This window comes from Heptranchias perlo, chromosome 10 (genome assembly GCF_035084215.1).
Source record: "Heptranchias perlo isolate sHepPer1 chromosome 10, sHepPer1.hap1, whole genome shotgun sequence".
Taxonomy (NCBI): domain Eukaryota; kingdom Metazoa; phylum Chordata; class Chondrichthyes; order Hexanchiformes; family Hexanchidae; genus Heptranchias; species Heptranchias perlo.
The window spans coordinates 46,717,615-46,739,510 of record NC_090334.1 but is presented as its reverse complement, the minus strand read 5'-3'; the positions used below and the strand labels follow the sequence as shown (position 1 = coordinate 46,739,510).

The 21,896-nt window shown below is 46.3% G+C and overlaps 1 protein-coding gene across 1 annotated transcript in view; it reads right to left on the bottom strand.

Moving 5' to 3' along the window:
• Nucleotides 1-21,896, bottom strand: part of nid2a (nidogen 2a (osteonidogen)) — a 102,817-nt gene that overhangs the window by 26,272 nt on the left and 54,649 nt on the right. Inside the window, exons 18-20 of the mRNA XM_067991629.1 lie at nucleotides 14,489-14,734; nucleotides 13,064-13,309; nucleotides 11,243-11,488 (exon numbers count right to left, since the gene is read on the bottom strand). Of these exons, the coding sequence (XP_067847730.1) occupies nucleotides 11,243-11,488; nucleotides 13,064-13,309; nucleotides 14,489-14,734 (738 nt within the window). The remainder of the gene's footprint in view (nucleotides 1-11,242; nucleotides 11,489-13,063; nucleotides 13,310-14,488; nucleotides 14,735-21,896) is intronic.

The window sequence follows — 21,896 nt, the reverse complement described above, 5'->3', positions numbered from 1 at the left end:
TGAAATGCAGCTCTAGGTGGAAATTCTTGTAATAAATTTGTAAGATTGGGATTCCCAGTCTTGCACAACTATCTTCAGAATTGCTGCCCACCTCAGTGTTTCATTCCTCAGAGCAGGAGGAGGTCCAAGAGAGGGAGCAGAAAGAAACAGAAAAGAAAGGAAGCCTTGCTTTTGAAGTGTAGTCACTGTTGTAATGTAGAAAGTGAGAATTCGAGAGGGAACTGAAGGTGCAGGGTGAGAGTTAAAAAGGTGCCAGTATCAACTGAGGAAGGGGTAAATGGTATCAACATGCACAGAAGGAAAGATATGAACTGAGCGGGAAAAGTGCCTCGATGTACTGGGATGGAGAGAACAATGCTGGCATGAACAGGGCGGAAAAGGAGAAAAGTGCCAATGTGAACTGGGGGTAAGATAGGGTTGCCAACTCTGGTTGGAGGTATTCCTGGAGGATTGATTACGTGACCGATATGAGGTCCTCCCCCATGGAAGGAACTTTGATTCCACCAGTAACTAATAGTAACTCACTAAAATTGCACCAATAACTAATACTGGTAACACTCAGATTCCCTTCATAACCAACAGTAATACAATAATTCACTGATAATCTGTACATAACTAGTAGTAATAGGTGCTACGCCCAGTGTTCAGTTCCATTCACAACCCCTCAGATAATGAAGCAATCCGTGCCCGCATACAGCAAGACCTGGACAACATCCAGGCTTGGGCTCATAAGTGGCAAGTAACATTCGTGCCAGACAATGACCATCTCCAACGAGAGAGAGTCTAACCACCTCCCCTTGATGTTCAACAGCATTACCATCGCCGAATCCCCCACCATCAACATCCTGGGAGTCACCATTGACCAGAAACTTAACTGGACCAGACACAAATACTGTGGCTACAAGAGCAGGTCAGAGGCTGGGTATTCTGCAGCGAGTGACTCACCTCCTGACTCCCCAAAGCCTTTCCACCATCTACAAGGTACAAGTCAGGCGTGTGATGGAATACTCTCCACTTGCCTGGATGAGTGCAGCTCCAACAACACTCAAGAAGCTCGACACCATCCAAGATAAAGCAGCCCGCTTGTTTGGTGCCCCATCCACCACCCTAAACATTCACTCCCTTCACCACCGGCGCACTGTGGCTACAGTGTGTACCATCCACAGGATGCACTGCAGCAACTCACCAAGGCTTCTTCGAAAGCACCTCCAAAACCCGCGACCTCTACCACCTAGAAGGACAAGGGCAGCAGGCACATGGGAACAACACCACCTGCACGTTCCCCTCCAAGTCACACACCATCCCGACTTGGAAATATATCGCCGTTCCTTCATCATTGCTGGGTCAAAATCCTGGAACTCCCTTCCTAACAGCACTGTGGGAGAACCTTCACCACACGGACTGCAGCGGTTCAAGAAGGCAGCTCACCACCACCTTCTCAAGGGCAATTAGGGATGGGCAATAAATGCTGGCCTTACCAGTGACACCCACATCCCTTGAACGAATAAAAAAAAAATCTTACCTGTAACTAATAGTAATCCTATAATCCTCTTATATTCAGTTCACCGTGTAACTACAGCCAGAATCACCCTGCGCTGCACATGGTGTGGTCAGGCTACCCAGTCAATGCCACGTTTAATGGGCCCCATCACTCTCCCTTTCTCCATGGACTCTGGTTTGGACTCAGGTTCTGTGTGAAGCTAACAACTCTGAACTGGGAGCCTCAGTCAGAGCTGATTTGTACTTGTACTTCAAACATCAAAACCGACGGGCACTTCTCACATGGCACATTGTTAAAAACTCAGCTCTGCAGCAAAACTTCAAAACCATTCTCTGGGCTCAGACTCGATAAAGGAGAGTTTTCATAGAATGATAGAAATTATAGTCATTTGGCCCCTGGTGCCTGTGCCAATGCTGACACCCTCCAGTAATTTATACCCCCAGATCATTTTATCTTCCTCCTTCTCAAATAATTATTCCATTCCCTTTTAAATGATGTTCTCGTCTCTGCCTCAATAGCGACCTGTGGTGAAGCATCCTATGATCAGTTCAAAAACTTTCCTTCTCCCTTCCCCTTCGGTTCTTCCAGAGAATCCTCAATCTCCATCCCCTTGTTCCTCACTTGCCAGCCAGTGGAAACAATCTTTCACTATTTACCCACAGTAAAGTCCCCTTTACTGGCTGCTCCTCTCCCAGGGCCACTCCTGTTTTGAAACATAGAAACATAGTAAATAGGAGCAAGAATAGGCCATTCGGCCCTTCGGGCCTGCTCCGCCACTCAAAATGATTATGGCTGATCGTCTAACTCAGTACCCTGTTCCCGCTTTTTCCCCATATCCCTTGATCCCTTTAGCATTAAGAAATATATCTATCTCCTTCTTGAAAACATCTAATGACTTGGCCTCCACTGCCTTCTGTGGTAGAGAATTCCACAGGTTCACCACCCTCTGAGTGAAGAAATTTCTCCTCATCTCGGTTCCAAAAGGCATACCCAGTATCCTGAGACTGTGACCCCTGGTTATGGAATCCCCATCCATCGGGAACATCCTCCCTGCATCTAGTCTGTCTAGTCCTGTTAGAATTTTGTATGTTTCGATGAGATCACCTCTCATTCTTCTAAACTCGAGTGAATATAGGCCTAGTCGACCCAATCTCTCCTCATACGTCAGTCCTGCCATCCCAGGAATCAGTCTGGTAAACCTTCATTGCACTCCATGGCAAGGACATCCTTCCTCAGATAAACATGGACAAAAGAGCTGAATTCCAGAGGTGAGGGGAGAGTGACTGCCCTTGACATCAAGGCAGCATTTAACAGAGTGTGGCAACAAGGAGCCCTAGTAAAATTGAAGTCAATGGGAATCAGGGGGAAAACTCTCCAGTGGCTGGAGTCATACCGAGCACAAAGGAAGATGGTAGTGGTTGTTGAAGGCCAATCATCTCAGCCCCAGGACATTGCTGCAGGAGTTCCTCAGGGCAGTGTCCTACGCCCAACCATCTTCAGCTGCTTCATCAATGACCTTCCCTTCATCATAAGGTCAGAAATGGGGCTGTTCGCTGATGACCTTGCCTTCATCATAAGGTCAGAAATGGGGCTGTTCGCTGATGATTGCACAGTGTTCAGTTCCATTCGCAACCCCTCAAATAATGAAGCAGTCTGAGCCCGCATGCAGCAAGACCTGGACAACATCCAGGCTTGGGCTGATAAGTGGCAAGTAACATTCGCGCCAGACAAGTGCCAGGCAATGACTATCTCCAACAAAAGAGAGTCTAACCACCTCCCCTTGATATTCAACAGCATGAGTGCAGCTCCAACAACACTCAAGAAGCTCAACACCATCCAGGACAAAGCAGCCCGCTTGATTGGCACCCCATCCACCACCCTAAACATTCACTCCCTTCACCACCGGCGCACAGTGGCTGCAGTGTACCATCCAGAGGATGCACTGCAGAAACTCACCAAGGCTTCTTCGACAGCACTCCCCAAACCCACGACCTCTACCACCTAGAAGGACAAGAGCAGCAGGCACATGGGACCAACACCACCTGCACGTTCCCCTCCAAGTCACACACCATCCCGACTTGGAAATATATCGCCGTTCCTTCATCGTCGCTGGGTCAAAATCCTGGAACTCCCTTCCTAACAGCACTGTGAGAGAACCTTCACCACACGGACTGCAGCGGTTCAAGAAGGCGGCTCACCACCACCTTCTCAAGGGCAATTAGCGATGGGCAATAAATGCCGGCCTCGCCAGCGATGCCCACATCCCATGAACGAATAAAAAAAGAGACCAAAACTGCAAACAATACTCCAGATGTGGTCTCACCAAGGCCCTGAATAACTGCAGTAAGACATCTCTGCTCTTGCACTCAAATCCTCTTGCAATGAAGGCCAATATACCATTCGCCTTCCTAACTGCTTGCTGCACCTGAATGCTCGCTTTCAGCGACTGGTGTACAAGGACACCCAGGTCTCGTTGTACCTCCCCTTTTCCCAATCTATCACCATTCAGATAATAATCTGCCTTTCTGTTTTTACAACCAAAGTGGATGACCTCACATTTATACACGTTATACTGCATCTGCCATGTTCTTGCCCACTCACCCAACTTGTCTAAATCACATTGGAGCCTCTTTGCATCCTCTTCACAGCTCACATTCCACCCCAGCTTTGTGTCGTCTGCAAACTTGGAAATGTTACTTTTAGTTCCCTCATTCAAATCAATGATATATATTGTGAATAGCTGGGGCCCAAGCAATGATCCCTGCGGTACCCCACTAGTCACTGCCTGCCACCCGGAAAAAGACCCGTTTATTCCTACTCTCTGTTTCCTGTCTTTCAACCAATTCTCAATCCATGCCAGTATATTCCCCCCAATCCCATGTGCTTTAATTTTGCACACTAACCTCTTGTGTGGGACTTTATCAAGAGCGGGGGCTCTGACACATATATTCAGAACCTCTCTGGCCACAGGGGATGTGCCAGAGGACTGGAGAACCGCTAATGTAATACCATTATTCAAGAAGGGGAGTAGGGAAAAACCAGGGAACTACAGGCCAGTGAGCCTAACATCAGTGATAGGAAAATTATTGGAAAAAATTCTGAAGGACAAAATTAGTCTCCACTTGGAGAAGCAAGGATTAATCAGGGATAGTCAACATGGCTTTGTCAAGGGAAGATCATGTCTGACTAATTTGATTGAATTTTTTGAGGGGGTGACTAGGCATGTGGATGAGGGTAACGCAGTGGATGTGGTATACATGGATTTCAGTAAGGCCTTCGATAAAGTCCCCCACAGGAGACTGGTCAAGAAGGTACGAGCCCATGGAATCCAGGGTGCCTTGGCACTTTGGATACAAAACTGGCTTAGTGGCAGAAGGCAGAGGGTGATGGTCGAAGGTTGTTTTTGTGACTGGAAGCCTGTGGCCAGTGGGGTACCACAGGGATCGGTGCTGGGTCCCTTGCTGTTTGTGGTCTACATTAATGACTTGGATATGAATGTAAAAGGTATGATCAGTAAGTTCGCTGATGATACAAAAATTGGTAGGGTGGTAAATAGCGAGGAGGATAGCCTCAGTCTGCAGGATGATATAGATGGGTTGGTCAGATGGGCGGAACAGTGGCAAATGGAATTTAACCCGGAAAAGTGCGAGGTGATGCACTTTGGAGGGACTAACAAGGCAAGGGAATACACAATGAATGGGAGGACCCTAGGCAAGACAGAGGGTCAGAGGGATCTTGGTGTGCAAGTTCACAGATCCCTGAAGGCGGTCGGAACAGGTAGATAAGGTGGTAAAGAAGGCATATGGGATAGTTGCCTTTATTAGCCGAGGCATAGAATATAAGAGCAAGGAGGTTATGATGGAGCTGTATAAAACACTGGTTAGGCCACAGCTGGAGTACTGTGTGCAGTTCTGGTCGCCACACTACAGGAAGGATGTGATCGCTTTGGAGAGGGTGCAGAGGAGATTCACCAGGATGTTACCAGGGCTGGAGCGCTTCAGCTATGAAGAGAGACTGGGAAGATTGGGTTTGTTTTCCTTGGAGCAGAGGAGGCTGAGGGGGGACATGATTGAGGTGTACAAAATTATGAGGGGCACAGATAGGATGGATACTAAGGAGCTTTTTCCCTTCGTTGAGGGTTCTATAACAAGGGGACATAGGTTCAAGGTAAAAGGCGGGAGGTTTAGAGGGGATTTGAGAAATAACTTTTTCACCCAGAGGGTGGTTGGAGTCTGGAACTCACTGCCTGAAAGGGTTGTGGAGGCAGGAACCCTCACAACATTCAAGAAGCATTTGGATGAGCACTTGAAATGCCATAGCATACAAGGCTACGGACCAAATGCTGGAATATGGGATTAGAGTAGACAGGGCTGATGGCCGGCGCGGACACGATGGGCCGAAGGGCCTCTATCCATGCTGTATAACTCTATGACTCTAAAATCCAAATACACCACATCCACTGGTTCTCCCCTATCTATTCTACTAGTTACATCCTCAAAAAACTCCAGTAGATTTGTTAAGCATGATTTCCCTTTCATAAACCCATGCTGACTTTGTCCAATCCCGTTAATGCCTTCCAAGTGTTCTGTTATAACATCTTTTATAATAGACTCTAGCATTTTCCCTACTACTGATGTTAGGCTAACTGGTCTGTAATTCCCTGTTTTTTCTCTCCCTCCTTTTTTAAATAGTGGGGTTACATTTGCCACCCTCCAATCTGCAGGAACTGTTCCAGAGTCTATAGAATTTTGGAAGATGATCACCAATGCATCCACTATTACCAGGGCCACTTCCTTTCGTACTCTGGGATGTGGATTACCAGGCCCTGGGGATTTGTCAGCACTATTTTTTTTAAATTCATACTGGTTTTCTTCAGTTCCTCCCTCTCACTAGACCCTTGGTTCCCTAACATTTCTGGGAGGTTATTTGTATCCTCCTTTGTGAAGACAGAACCAAAGTATGTGTTTAATTGTTCTGCCATTTCTTTGTTCCCCATTATAATTTCCCCCATTTCTGACTGTAAGGTACCTACATTTGTCTTCACTAATCTTTTTCTCGACATATTTATGGAAGCTTTTACAGTCAGTTTTTACGTTCCCTGCTAGTTTACTCTCATACTGTATTTTCCCCCTCTTAAATCAATCTCTTTGTCCTCTTTTGCTGAATTCCGAACTGCTCCCAATCCTCAGGCTTGCTGCTTTTTCTGGCAATTTTGTATGTCTCCTCTTTGGATCTAATACTATCCCTAATTTCTTTTGTACGCCACGGTTGAGCCACCTTTCCTGTTTTATTTTTGCGCCAGACAGGAATAATTGTTGTAATTCCTGCACACATTCTTTAAATATTAGCCATTGCCTATCCACCGTCATCCCTTTTAGTAAAATTCCCCAATCTATCATAACCAACTCACACCTCATACTTTCGTAATTTCCTTTATTTAGATTCAGGACCCTAGTTTCAGATTCAACGACTTCACTCTCCATCTTAATGAGTAATTCTATCATGTTATGGTCGCTCTTCCCTAAGGGACCCCGCACAACAAGATTGTTAATTAATCCTTTCTCATTGCACAATACCCGGTCTAGGATCGCCTGTTCTCTAACTGGCTTTTCAACGTATTGGTCTAGAAAACCATCACTTACACACTCAAGGAATTCCTCCCCCACAGTATTATTGCTAATTTGGTTTGACCAATCTAGATGTATATTAAAGTCACCCATGATTATAGTTGTACCCTTCTTGCATGCATCTCTAATTTCCTGTTTAATGCCCTCCCCTACATCTCCACTACTGTTTGGGGGCCTATAGACAACCCCCACCAGCGTTTTTGTCCCTTGGTGTTTCTTAGCTCCACCCATACAGATTCCACATCATGATTTTCCGAGCCAATATCCTTCCTCACTATTGCATTGATTTCCTCCTTTACTGACAATGACACCCCACCTCCTTTCCCTTTTTGCCTGTCCTTCCTAAATATTGAATACCCCTGGATGTTCAGTTCCCATCCTTGGTCACCGTGGAGCCATGTCTCCTTAATCGCAACTATATCATAACCATTAATATCTGTCTACGCTGTTAATTCATCTAGCTTATTGCGAATGCTCCCGCATTAAGACACAATGCCTTTAGACTTGTCTTTTTAAGATTGCCAGTCATCTTCGTCTTATTTTTCACTATGGCCCTATATGTTTTTTGCCCTTGTTTTCTCTGCCTTCCACTATTGCTTCTTCCCTTTCTGTCTTTTGTTTCTATCCTTGTTTCCCCCTCCTCTGTCTCACTGCTCAGGTTCCCATCCCTCTGCCACTCTAGCCAACACCCCCGCGAGGACATCGGTCCCAGTCCTGCTCGGGTGTAACCCGTCCCGCTTGTACAGGTCCCACCTTCCGCAGAAATGGTCCCAATGTCCCAGGAATCTAAATACCTCCCTCCTACACCATCCCTGCAGCCATGCATTCATATGGTCCATTCTCCTGTTCCTATACTCACTAGCACTTGGCACTGGTAGTAATCCTGAGATCACTACCTTTGAGGTCCTCCTTTTTAATTTATCTCCTAACTCCTTAAATTCACCTTGCAGGACCTCATCCCTTTATTTTTTACTGATGTCGTTGGTACGGATATGGACCACGACTACTGGCTGTTCACCCTCCCCCTCCAGAATGCCCTGCAGCCGCTCCAGGACATCCTTGGGAGGCAACATACCATCCTGGAGTCACGTTTGCAGCCGCAGAAACGCCTATCTGTTCCCCTTACAATTGAATCCCCTATCACTATAGCCCTGCCACTCTTATTCCTCCCCTCCTGTGCAGCAGAGCCACCTGTGGTGCCAAGAACTTGGCTCTTGCTGCTTTTCCCTGATAAGCCATCTCCTCCAACAGTATCCAAAGCGGTATATCTGTTTGAGGGAGTTGGCCCCAGGGGACTCCTGCTCTACCTGCCTAGTCCTTTTACTCTGCCTGGCGGTCACCCATTTCCTTTCTGCCAGCTTAATCTTCACCTGAGGTGTGACCACCTCACTGAACGTGCTATCCACGATAGTCTCAGCATCACGGATGCTCCACAGTGAATCCACCCGCAGCTCCAGCTCCGAAATACGGTTAGCCAGTAGCTGCAGCTGGACACACTTCCTGCACACATGGTCGCCAGGGACACTTGTGGTGTCCATGACTTCCCACATAGTGCAGGAGGAGCATATCACGGGTGCGTGAGAGTCCGAGAGCGAGGGGAGAGCCCGAGAGGTGAGCGCAGTGTAAGGGGAGAGCCCGAGAGCGAGGGGAGAGCCCGAGAGGTGAGCGCAGTGTAAGGGGAGAGCCCGAGAGCGAGGGGAGAGCCCGAGAGGTGAGCGCAGTGTAAGGGGAGAGCCCGAGAGCGAGGGGAGAGCCCGAGAGGTGAGCGCAGTGTAAAGGGAGAGTCCGAGAGCGGGAGGAGAGCCCGAGAGGTGAGCGCAGTGTAAGGGGAGAGCCCGAGAGCGGGAGGAGAGCCCGAGAGGTGAGCGCAGTGTAAGGGGAGAGCCCGAGAGCGAGGGGAGAGCCCGAGAGGTGAGCGCAGTGTAAGGGGAGAGCCCGAGAGCGAGGGGAGAGCCCGAGAGGTGAGCGCAGTGTAAAAGGAGAGCCCGAGAGCGGGAAGAGAGTCCGAGAGGTGAACGCAGTGTAAAAGGAGAGTCCGAGAGCGGGAAGAGAGTCCGAGAGGTGAACGCAGTGTTAAAGGAGAGTCCGAGAGCGGGAAGAGAGCCCGAGAGGTGAACGCAGTGTAAAAGGAGAGTCCGAGAACGGGAAGAGAGCCCGAGAGGTGAACGCAGTGTAAATCTAAGGCAAGTCATGCCAGCAGAGCTCGCACCCGTGAAATGCTCCTCCTGCACTATGTGGGAAGTCATGGACACTACCAGTGTCCCTGGTGACCGTGTGTGCAGGAAGTGTGTCCAGCTGCAGCTACTGGCTAACTGCATTTCGGAGCTGGAACTGTGGGTGGATTCAACGTGGAGCATGTTGCTGCTGCTGATTCAAGCTCTGCAGGAAATGCTGGGCCCCCACGCACATTCAGTACTTGTGCTTACTTTTTAAAAACTTTTCCATGACCTTTGCATCTCCTCCCATCTCCATAACTTCCCCAAGCCCTATAATTCCCCTGTAAACGCTCTGTTCCTCTGACTCCAGCCAATTGTGCATCCTCCTCTCTCTTTACCCCACCATTGGCAGATGTGCCATCAGTCGCCTCGGCCCCACTCTCTAGAATTCACTCCTTAGACCCCTCTGCCTCTCCACCCCCTCTCCTCCTTCATAAAAACCCACCTCTTTGACCAAGCCTTTGGTCACTCCTCCAAATATCTCCTTTTTTGGATCAGTTTCTGAATGGTCTAAAGTGCCCCCGATAGCCATTGATAAAAGGTTGGGCAGGGCTGGGTGGAGACTCCTCAAGTTGGGAGTTGCCGGGCCCTGGTCCTCAATGGGGACCCGGCATACGCCTGGTCAGATCAAGCACACCAACCCGACACCTGGCGGAAGTGGGCCCAACTGTTTCTGGCCTGGACCCCCGAAGATCGGGGGAGAAAAATTGTTTTCAAATATTCCAAGTGGCCTTGGAGTTTTGGTCTTTTTGCCTAGGGGGGTGTTGCAGAGTCACCCCCAACCCAAAAATGGTCTGCTCATCATGGCCCCCTGGATCCCACCAACTTCAGCAGGGTTGGAACTGGGTGCATCCTAGCACTTACACCATAGCATGCCCACCCCTGCGGATTTTCAGGCCTATTGGTATTTACTGTTGAATGGCCTAACCAGCAGTTCTTAAAAGGGGTCACTGTGGCCTGCTCAAATAAGTTGAAAAATAGGTTTTAAAACAATTTTGTGGGACCAGGGGGAGCATTGGTGCTCCTCCTCGCTCCCCCAAAAATCAACCACCCCCTGCCCTTCCCTGGGAATGCCACCCCCCCACTTTAACTTACTTACACCAGCTGCGCTCCGTGGATATCCCTCTGATTGGCAAGTTGAGCAGCTTGCCGATGGAATGCTAATGAGGCCCAACCATGAAAATGGTTCAGACCTCCGACTGCTTCCATTGGGCACTCCACCTGCCACCCATCCAATGGAAGCAGTCGGTTGAAATACGACCCCGAATTCAACCCACTGTCATAGTTACAGTTGCTCAATATGATAGCAATCAATCAATAGTAACATGAGTTTAACTATCACAGAGATAATGGATTCCTAATTCATTTGATTTCGTGGTAACTGGCTTCTCTGAATTTTTCCGGCTACACTGGTCATTTTGCATTATAATTAGGTGTCAGCCATGGTTCAGTTGTAGCAATCTCACCTCTGAGTCAGAGGGTTGCACATTCAAGCCCCAATCAAGAGACTTGAGTACAAAATCTAGGCTGACACTCCAGTGCAGAACTGGAGGGAATGCTGCACTGTCAGAGGTGCCGTCTTTCAGATGAGACATTAAACTTCCCACACAGGGAGACGTAAAAGATCCCATGGCACTATTTTGAAGAATAGCAGGGAGGTTATCCTCAGTGCCCTGACCAATATTTATCCCTTAACCAACATCACAAACAGATTATCTGGTCATGATCTCACTGCTGCTTATTGCTGTGAACACATTGGGTGTCACGTTTCCTACATTACAACAGTGACCACATTTCAAAAGTACTTCACTGGCTGTAAAGTGCTTTTGGACATCTTGCAGATGTGAAAGGCGCGGTATAAATACAATGTTTTTTCTTTATTTAAAATACTGACTGACCTGGCAGCCCACAATGTGGTTGACCAGTTCCAGGTGGTGTCCTAGTCCCAGGAATTTCCTGTCCGCTTTCATCCACACACCAGCAGTGACCTGTACTGCCATGGCATTGCAGAGGCCTGAAGTTCCCTTCTTCGTCACACTGAGGAATATACATTCCAATAAGAGGCCGAGATCCATACGAGCTCAACTCTGTTTGCAGTCTCTCCTGGTGCTGTTCACAAGCAGTCCTTGGACGTTCATTGGGTGCTAATCAAACAAAGAGATACTGGTTTTGAAACAATTACAAAGTAAAAGTACAAGTCACTCAAATTGGGGCGTGAAACATCTCTTCTTGTCGTCACCAGTCTGTTTATAGGAAAAAAGACCAAGTGCGACACAATTCACGTGATATTTTTAATTGATCGCCTCACGTTGATCCATTCTACCACCACAAGTACCCATCAGAATTTAGTATTTTCAACTAGTATTATATAATTCATGACAGACACAACCCTAGATTTTTTTTTAACGTTATCTGATAAATATTACTTCATGAGAGTTTATTTTGAGGAACAGTTAAGGCAACAGTATCTCCCAGAATTTGTCTTCCTGGAGTGTAATTTGAAAGAATTTGTTTCGTAGAATGTGACTGTTCAGCAAATTGAAATTGGGGAGAAAGATTTAATGTCACAGGATTGTTGAATGATAAAAAATATAAGAAATATATAATATCCAATTAGAAAAAGACACAGAGACCGGGACACTTAAATAAATGTGATGAAAAAGTTAATGCACTCAACTGTTATAATAGACGGAATAAATGTTATTTTAAATAAATTGATTTCCCTTCTTTGCTTTTATCTGTTATTTTTCTGATGTGCATTTTTCAATTTTTATCCTTTATTTCTTACCTGTATTGTAATCTCACTTCTGAATCTTAGACTGAAGATTACTGCCATATTCCCTAGGCTGCACAATCTGAACAAATGGTGAATTAATTTGGTGAGAACAAGGAACCTAGATTAACAGCAGTGGAAAAGAGAGATCAGTAGAAATGAAGGATGCAAGGGCCATTCTGAGACGGTTGACAACAGAAGAGACTGATGGGAGTGCTGGGAGTGGTGGTGATCAGGAAGGATAATCAGGCTTTTTGGATACAAATAAATGTGGTCAGGCCTTTTGCACCAGTCATACTTACAGCTCAGTGTCAATCAATAGTGATAGGCATTTCATAAACACAGCAGATAACAGATCCCAAATCGACAGTTTCTATGATAATCAACTTCTGTTAATTATGCACAAGTGTTGCAGCAAGTTTCAAGTTAGATTCACTTTCAAAAAAATTAAAGTCGCTTAGTATCAGCCATGGCTCCATCTTAGCACTCTCCTCTCTACGCCAGAAGGTGGTGGGTTCAAGTCCCACTTCAGGGACTTAAGCACAACATCTAGGCTGACACTCCAGTGCAGTACTGAGGAAGTGCTGCACAGTCGGAGATGCTGTTTCTCGGATGAGATGTTAAACAGAGGCCCTGTCTGCCCTCTGAGGTGGATGTAAACGATCCCATGGCACTATTTCGAAGAGCTGGGGAGTTCTCCCCAGTGTCCTGGCCAAAGTTTATTCCTCAACCATCACATAAAAACACTCAGTCTGTGGGACCTTGCTGTGTGCAAATTGGCTGCCGTGTTTCCTAGAATACAACAGTGACTTTGCTTTAAAACTACTTCATTGTACTGTAAAGTGTTTTGGGACGTCCTGAGTTTGTGAAAGGCGCGATATAAATGTAAGTCTTTCTATTTTTGCTACAACACTGGTCATTTTGCTTAATTAATATACTGACTGACCTGGCTGCCCACAGTGTGGTTGACCAGTTCCAGGTGGTGTCCTAGTCCCAGGAATTTCCTGTCCCCCTTCATCCACACACCAGCAGTGACCTGTACTGCCATGGCATTGCAGAGGCCTGAAGTTCCCTTCTTCATCACACTGAGGAATATACATTCCAATAAGAGGCCGAGATCCACGCGGACTCAATTCTGTCTGCAGTCTCTCTCGGTGCTGTTCACAAACAGTCTTTGCACGTTCAATGGGTTCTAATCAATCAAAAAGAAACTGGTTTTAAACTTATACAAAAGTACAATTCACTCAAATTGAGTCACGTAACGTCTCTTCTTGCACACGGAGTGTTGCCACCAGTCTGATTATAGGAAAGAAATTATAATTAAGCCGATACATTTTAAATGTGTGATATAATTCACATGTAATATTCTTAATTCATCTTCTCAAATTATTTCTACTTCTATCACCACTAGGGATATACCTGTACTCACCAGAATTCAGATTTTCAACTAGTGTTATGTAGTTCATTGCAGACACAACCCTAGATTTTTGTATCTGTTATTTCATAAATGTGATTTTTGACAGTTTATCCTGAGGAACTGTTATAGTAGCAGTATCTCACAGAATTGTTCAGCTTAGAGTGTATTTGGAAAGAATTTTGTTTGGTAGAATGAGGCTGTATAGGATTTATTTTGCTGGAATGTAATAGGGGAGAACTATTTTATGTCACATGATTGCTGACTGACAAAAATATAACAAATATAGAAGATGTCCCAATAGAAAGAAGCAAAAAGAGAGACTCAGAATACAAAGGAAAAAGCAAATTAACAAAAACAGGCAGATGAAATTTTATTTGAAAAATATTGATTTTCTTTTTGCTTTCTTCTGTTACTTTTGCTTTGTGCTTTTTTAAAAATTGTAATCCTTTATTCATACCTGTATTGTTCATTACATCTATTTCTAAATCTTACAGTAAAGTTATAGTGCCAAATTCCCAAGTCTGCAAAATCTGAATAAATGGTGAATTAATTTTTGTGAGAACAAGGAAGCCAGAGAAACAGCAGTGGAAAAGTAGATCAGTAGAAATAAAGGATGCAAGGGGCATTCTCAGATGGTTGACAACAGAAGAGACTGATGGGTAGGTGGTGATCAGGAAGGATAATCAGGCCTTGTGGATGCGAATAAATGTGGTCAGGCCTTTTATCCCAGTCATACTTACAGCTCAATGTCAATCAGAGTTAGGCACCAGATAAACACAGAAGATAACAGATGCCTAATTCAGCTGTGTCCATGATAATCAGCCTCTATGAATTGCACATGGGAGTTTCACCAAATTCCAATTTAGACTTACTTCAAAAAAAATTAAAGTCTCTTTGAACTCCTCATTTTTGCTACAACACTGGTCATTTTGCATAATTAAAATACTGACTGACCTGGCAGCCCACAGTGCGGTTGACCAGTTCCAGGTGATGTCCTAGTCCCACGAATTTCCTGTCCGCTTTCATCCACACACCAGCAGTGACCTGTACTGCCATGGCATTGCAGAGGCCTGAAGTTCCCTTCTTCATCACACTGAGGGATATACATTCCAATAAGATGTTGCGATCCATGCGAGCTCAACTCTGTTTGCAGTCTCTCCCGGTGCTGTTCACAAGCAGTCCTTGGACGTTCATTGAGTGCTAATCAAACAAAGAGACTGGTTTTGAAACAATTATAAAATAGAAGTACAAATCACTCAAGCTGGGTCATGAAACCTATCTTCTTGTACACAAAGTGTTGTCACCAGTCTGATAAGAAAGAAAACACACCTAAACCAATATGCTTTAAATACAATACATTTCACACGATAGCCTTGAAATATCAAGTAAAATGTATTGTATTTAACACATCACCTCGGTTCCACTGTATCGCCATCAGGGATACACCTCGGCCCACCAGAATTAGTGTCAAATATTTCACTCCAGACAAAATCCTAGATTTTTGTGTGTTATTTGATAAATTTTATTTTTTGAGAGTTTATTGTGAGGAGCAGTAATGATAGCAGTATCTCAGAATTTTTATTCCAGGAATGTAACTGGAAAGAATTTTGTTTAGTAGAATGTAGTGGTGTAGGATTTATTTTGCTGGAATGTGATTGGGGAGAAAATTGACCTTGGGAAGAAAGATTTTGGGTTCAATTTTAAAATAAAAGTCCAGATTTCTTGCGGGCGGGGGGGGGGGGGGGGCAAAGAAAATCATTTTTTTTTGGAGCAGGCAGAAATCCTGGCTCCAACACACTGAATATGCACACGACCCAGAGTCATCTGAATGCGTGTGCCCTTCCCGAACCCGGAAGTGCTACCGGCAATTAAAGCTGGTGGGATGATATTTAAACCACCAATTCATGTACTTAAAGTACTTGAAATGTGCATGAATGTAATTAATTATGCTGGCAAGCGATTTCAATGCTTCCTCAGTGTGTTTCCCGTGCTGTGTGAAACACACCATGGTGAAGGAGTCGTGTTTCAGCCAGCAGAAATTTGGACATTTAAATCCCTGTTTGACAGATGGGGATAAAAGGTCAGTTATTGCAGCAGGGTTTAGAACCATAGAAAAGGTACAGTACAGAAGGGGGCCATTCGGCCCATCGTATCAGCGCCGGCTCAAAGGACAACCAGGTCCCCATTCCACTCCCACCTTCCAGCTCCTGGTCTGTAGCCCTGCAGCTTACAGCACTTTAGGTGCAGGTCCAGGTACTTTTTAAAAAGAGTTGATGGTCCCTGCCTCTACCACCAATTCGGGCAGCGAATTCCATACACCCACCACCCTCTGGGTAAAAAAGTTTTTCCTCATGTCCCCTCTAATCCTTCCGCCAATCAGCTTAAATCTATGTCCTCTAGTTCTTGAACTGTCCGCTAGGGGAAACAGGTACTTCCTGTCTATTCTATCTGGGCCCCTCATAATTTTGTACACCTCAACGAAGTCTCCCCTCAGCCTCCTCTGTTCCAAGGAAAACAACCCCAGCCTATCCAATCTCTCCTCGTAGCTGCAATTTTCAAGCCCTGGCAACATTCTTGTAAATCTTCTCTGCACTCTGTCCACAGCAATTACATCCTTCCTGTAATGTGGTGACCAGAACTGCGCACAATACTCCAGCTGTGGCCTTACCAGCGTTTTATACTGTTCCATCATTACATCCCTGCTTTTGTATTCCATACCTTGACTAATAACGGGGAGCATTCCATATGCCTTCTTCACAACCTTATTTACCTGTACTGCCACCTTCAGGGACCTGTGCACATGCACTCCAAGGTCTCTCACTTCCTCTACCCCTCTCAATATATTCCCGTTTACTGAGTATTCCGTTTTACTGTTTGCCCTCCCTAAGTGCATTACCTCACACTTCGCCAGGTTGAACTCCATTTGCCACTTTTCCGCCCACTCCACCAACCCATTGATATTCTTGGTCTACAGCTATCCTCTTCACTATCAACTACACGGCCAATTTTTGTGTCATCTGCAAATTTGCCAATCATGCCCCCTACATTCAAGTCCAAATCATTAATATATACCGCAAACAGCAAGGGACCCAACACTGAGCCTAGTGGCACACGACTGGAAACAGATTTCCATTCGCAAAGACATCCATCAACTTTTCCCCTTTGTTTCCTGTTACTGAGCCAATTTTGGATCCAATTCGCCACATTTCCCTGTATCCCATGGGCTTTTACCTTTCCAACCAGTCTGCCATGGGGGACCTTGTCAAATACCTTACTAAAATCCATGTAGATTACATCCACTGCACTATCCTCATCAATCCTCCTTATCACATCCTCAAAGAATTCATTCAGATTTGTAAGGCATGACCTTCCCTGAACAAATCCATGCTGACTATCCCTGATTAAACCATGCCTTTTCAAGTGACAGTTTATCCTATCTCTCAGTATTGATTCTAATAGTTTGCCCACCACCGAGGTAAGACTGACCGGCCTATAATCGTTCGGCCTTTCCCTCGTAACCTTTTTAAACAATGGTGCTCTGTTTGCAGTGTTCCAGTCCTCCGGTACCTCCCCTGTATCCAGTGAGGATTGGAAAATGATCCTCAGAGAGTCTGCTATTTTTAAAAATTCGCTCATGGGATGTGGGTGTCGCTGGCGAGGCCAGCATTTATTGCCCATCCGTAATTGCCCTAGAAATGGTGGTGGTGAGCCGCCTTCTTGAACCGCTGCAGTCCGTGTGGTGAAGGTTCTCCCACAGTGCTGTTATGAAGGGAGTTCCAGGATTTTGACCCAGCGACGATGAAGGAACGGCGATATATTTCCAAGTCGGGATGGTGTGTGACTTGGAGGGGAATGTGCAGGTGGTGTTGTTCCCATGTGCCTGCTGCCCTTGTCCTTCTAGGTGGTAGAGGTTGCGGGTTTGGGAGGTGCTGTCGAAGAAGCCTTGGCGAGTTGCTGCAGTGCATCCTGTGGATGGTAAACACTGCAGCCACTGTGCGCCGGTGGTGAAGGGAGTGAATGTTTAAGGTGGTGGATGGGGTGCCAATCAATCGGGCTGCTTTGTGCTGGATGGTGTCGAGCTTCTTGAGTGTTGTTAGAGCTGCACTCATCCAGGCAAGTGGAGAGTATTCCATCACACTCCTGACTTGTGCCTTGTAGATGGTGGAAAGGCCTCGGGGAGTCAGGAGGTGAGTCACTCGCCGCAGAATACCCAGCCTCTGACCGCTCTTGTAGCCACAGTATTTGTGTGGCTGGTCCAGTTAAGTTTCTGGTCAATGGTGACCCCCAGGATGTTGAATGTTGGGGATTCGGCGATGGTAATGCTGTTGAATGTCAAGGGGAGGAGGTTAGACTCTCTCTTGTTGGAGATGGTCATTGCCTGGCACTTGTCTGGTGCGAATGTTACTTGCCACTTATCAGCCCAAGCCTGGATGTTGTCCAGGTCTTGCTGCATGCGGCCACGGACGGCTTCATTATCTGAGGGGTTGCGAATGGAACTGAACTCCGTGCAATCATCAGCGAACATCCCCATTTCTGACCTTATGATGGAGGGAAGGTCATTGATGAAGCAGCTGAAGATGGTTGGACCTAGGACACTGCCCTGAGGAACTGCTGGGGCTCAGATGATTGGCCTCCAACAACCACTACCATCTTCCTTTGTGCTAGGTATGACTCCAGCCACTGGAGAGTTTTCTCCCTGATTCCCATTGACTTCAATTTTACTAGGGCTGCTTGGTGCCACACTCGGTCAAATGCTGCCTTGATGTCAAGGGCAGTCACTCTCACCTCACCAATGGAATTCAACTCTTTGTCCATGTTTGGACCAAGGCTGTAATGAGGTCTGGAGCCGAGTGGTCCTGGCGGAACCCAAACTGAGCATCAGTGAGCAGGTTATTGGTGAGTAAGTTCCGCTTGATAGCACTGTCGACGACACCTTCCATCACTTTGCTGATGATTGAGAGTGGGCTGATGGGGCAGTAATTTGCCGGATTGGATTTATCCTGCTTTTTGTGGACAGGACATATCTGGGCAATTTTTCACATTGTCGGGCAGATACCAGTGTTGTTGCTGTACTGGAACAGTTTGGCTAGAGGCGCAGCTAGTTCTGGAGCACAAGTCTTCAGCACTACAGCCGGGATGTTGTCGGGACCCATAGCCTTTGCTGTATCCAGTGTACTCAGCCGTTTCTTGAAATCACGTGAAGTGAATCGAATTGGCTGAAGACTGGCTTCTGTGATGGTGGGGATATCGGGAGGAGGCCGAGATGGATCATCCACTCGGCACTTCTGGCTGAAGATGGTTGCAAACGCTTCAGCCTTGTCTTTTGCACTCACGTGCTGGACTCCACCATCATTGAGGATGTGGATATTTACAGAGCCTCCTCCTCCCGTTAGTTGTTTAATTGTCCACCACCATTTACGACTGAATGTGGCAGGACTGCAGAGCTTTGATCTGATCCGTTGGTTGTGGAATCGCTTAGCTCTGTCTATAGCATGTTGCTTCCACTGTTTAGCATGCATGTAGTCCTGAGTTGTAGCTTCACCGGGTTGGCACCTCATTTTTAGGTACGCCTGGTGCTGGTCCTGGCATGCTCTTCCACACTCCACATTGAACCAGGGTTGATCCCCTGGCTTGTTGGTAATGGTAGAGTGAGGAATATGCCGAGCCATAAGGTTACAGATTGCGCTGGAATACAATTCTGCTGCTGCTGATGGCCCACAGCGCCTCATGGATGCCCAGTTTTGAGCTGCTAGATCTGTTCTGAATCTATCCCATTTAGCACGGTGATAGTGCCACACGACACGTTGGATGGTGTCCTCACTGCGAAGACGGGACTTGGTCTCCACAAGGACTGTGTGGTGGTCACTCCTACCAATACTGTCATGGACAGATGTATCTGCGAAAGGTAGATTAGTGAGAACGAGGTCGAGTAGGTTTTTCCCCTCATGTTGGATCGCTCACCACCTGCCGCAGGCCCAGTCTAGCAGCTATGTCCTTCAGGACTCGGCCAGCTCGGTCAGTAGTGGTGCTACCGAGCCACTCTTGGTGATGGACGTTGAAGTCCCCCACCCAGAGGACATTCTATGCCCTTGCTACCGTCAGTGCTTCCTCCAAGTGGTACTCAACATGGAGGAGGACTGATTCATCAGCTGAGGGAGGGCGGTAGGTGGTAATCAGCAGGAGGTTTCCTTGCCCATGTTTGACCTGATGCCATGAGATTTCATGGGGTCCAGAGTCAATGTTGAGGACTCCCAGGGCCACTCCCTCCTGACTGTATATCACTGTACCGCCACCTCTGGTGGGTCTGTCCTGCCGGTGGGACAGGACATACCCAGGGATGGTGATGGAAGAGTCTGGGACGTTGGCTGAAAGATATGATTCTGTGAGTATGGCTATGTCAGGCTGTTGCTTGACTAGTCTGTGGGACAGCTGTCCCAATTTTGGCACAAGTCCCTAGATGTTCGTGAGGAAGACTTTGCAGGGTCGACTGGGCTTGGTTTGCCTTTGTCGTGTCCGGTGCCTCGTGGTCCGATACCGGGTGGTCCGTCCGGTTTTATTCTTATCACTTTTTTTAAGTGAGATTTTACAACTGAGTGGCTAGCTCGGCCATTTCAGAGGGCAATTAAGAATCCACCACATTTCCTCCCAGGCTTCCTTCAATCGCCTAGGAAACAATCCATCCGGCCCTGGTGACTGATCAACTTTCAAGGATTCCAGTCCCTCTAATACTTCCTCTCTCGTTATGTTTACCTTATCCAATATTTCACACCTCTCCTCTTTAACTACTATGTCCGGATCATCCCTTTCCTTTGTGAATATGGAGACAAAATATTCATTTACAACCCTACCCACATCCTCTGCTTCCACACACAAGTTACCCTTATCATTCCAGATAGGTCCCACCTTTTCCTTAGCTATCCTCTTGTTCTTAATGTACTGATGAAACATCCTTGGGTTTTCTTTAATCTCACTAGCTAATATTTTTTCATGCCCTTGCTTTGCTTTCCTTATTTACATCATCCCTGTGCTTTCTATACTCCTCTAGGCTTTCTGCAGTATTTAGTTTTCTGTGACAGTCATAAGCTTTCTTTTTCTGCTTTATCTTGCCCCGTATACTTCTAGACAACCAGGGGGCTCTAAATTTGGCAGTGCCACCCTTTTTCTTTGAGGGGACGTGTCTGCATTGTACCCGTAGAATTTCACTTTTTAGTGCCTCCCACTGGCTTGCCACTGATTTCTCCTCAAGTCGTCGTATCCAGTCCACTTCTTAGTTCTATAAAATTTGCCTTCCCCCAATTTAAAACATTTACTCCTGATTTAAATCTGTCCTTTTCCATAACAATGCTAAAACTAATTGAATTGTGGTCATTATCCCCAATATGGTCACCCACTGTCACTTCACCCACTTGCCCATTTTCATTTCCCAGGACTAAATTTAGAATTGCATCCCCTCTTGTTGGTCGTGTCACGTACTGGCTAAAAACGCTCTCCTGGACACCGATCAAGAATTTTGTGCCCTCTGTGCCCCTCACACTGTTTGAATCCCAGTTGATGTTAGGGTAGTTGAAGTCCCCTACTATTATTGCCCTCTTATTTTTGCACTCAGAAATTTGCCTACATATTTGTTCTTCCATCTCCCTTTCGCTATTCGGGGGTCTATAATACGCTCCTAGTAATGTGACTGCCCCTTTTTTATTTCTTAGCTCAACCCATATGGCCTCGATTGATGATCCATTTAGCATGTCATCCCTTCTCATAACTGTAATTGATTCTTTAACCAACAATGCTAGCCCCCCTCCTTTTTTAATCACCCACTCTATCCTGCCTGAAAACTCTATATCCAGGGATATTGAGCTGCCAATTATTCCCCTCTTTAAGCCAGGTTTCTGTTATAGCAATGATATCATGCTGCCGTGTGTCTATCTGTGCCCTTAGCTCATCTGCTTTGTTTGTAATACTTCTTGCATTGAAGTATATACTCTTTAATCCCGTCAAATTCCTGTGCTGAACACTATTTAACCTTGGCTTCTTTTGCCTTTCTGAGCTGCTAACTACGTCACTAACTGCTTTTCTACTTCCCGTTTCCTGGTCAGAATTTGTCCTATCTGTACTGCCCTTTGGTTTCCCATCCTCCTGCCATACTAGTTTAAATCCTCCCCAACAGAACTAGCAAATGCCCCGGCAAGGATATTGGTCCTAGTTCTGCTTGGGTGTAACCCATCCAGCTTGTACAGGTTCTGCCTTTCCCAGAATCGGTCCCAATGCCTCAGGAATTTAAACCCTTCCCTCCTATACCATCTCTCAAGACATGCATTCATCTGGTCTGTTCTCCTATTTCTGCTCTCGCTAGCACGTGGCACTG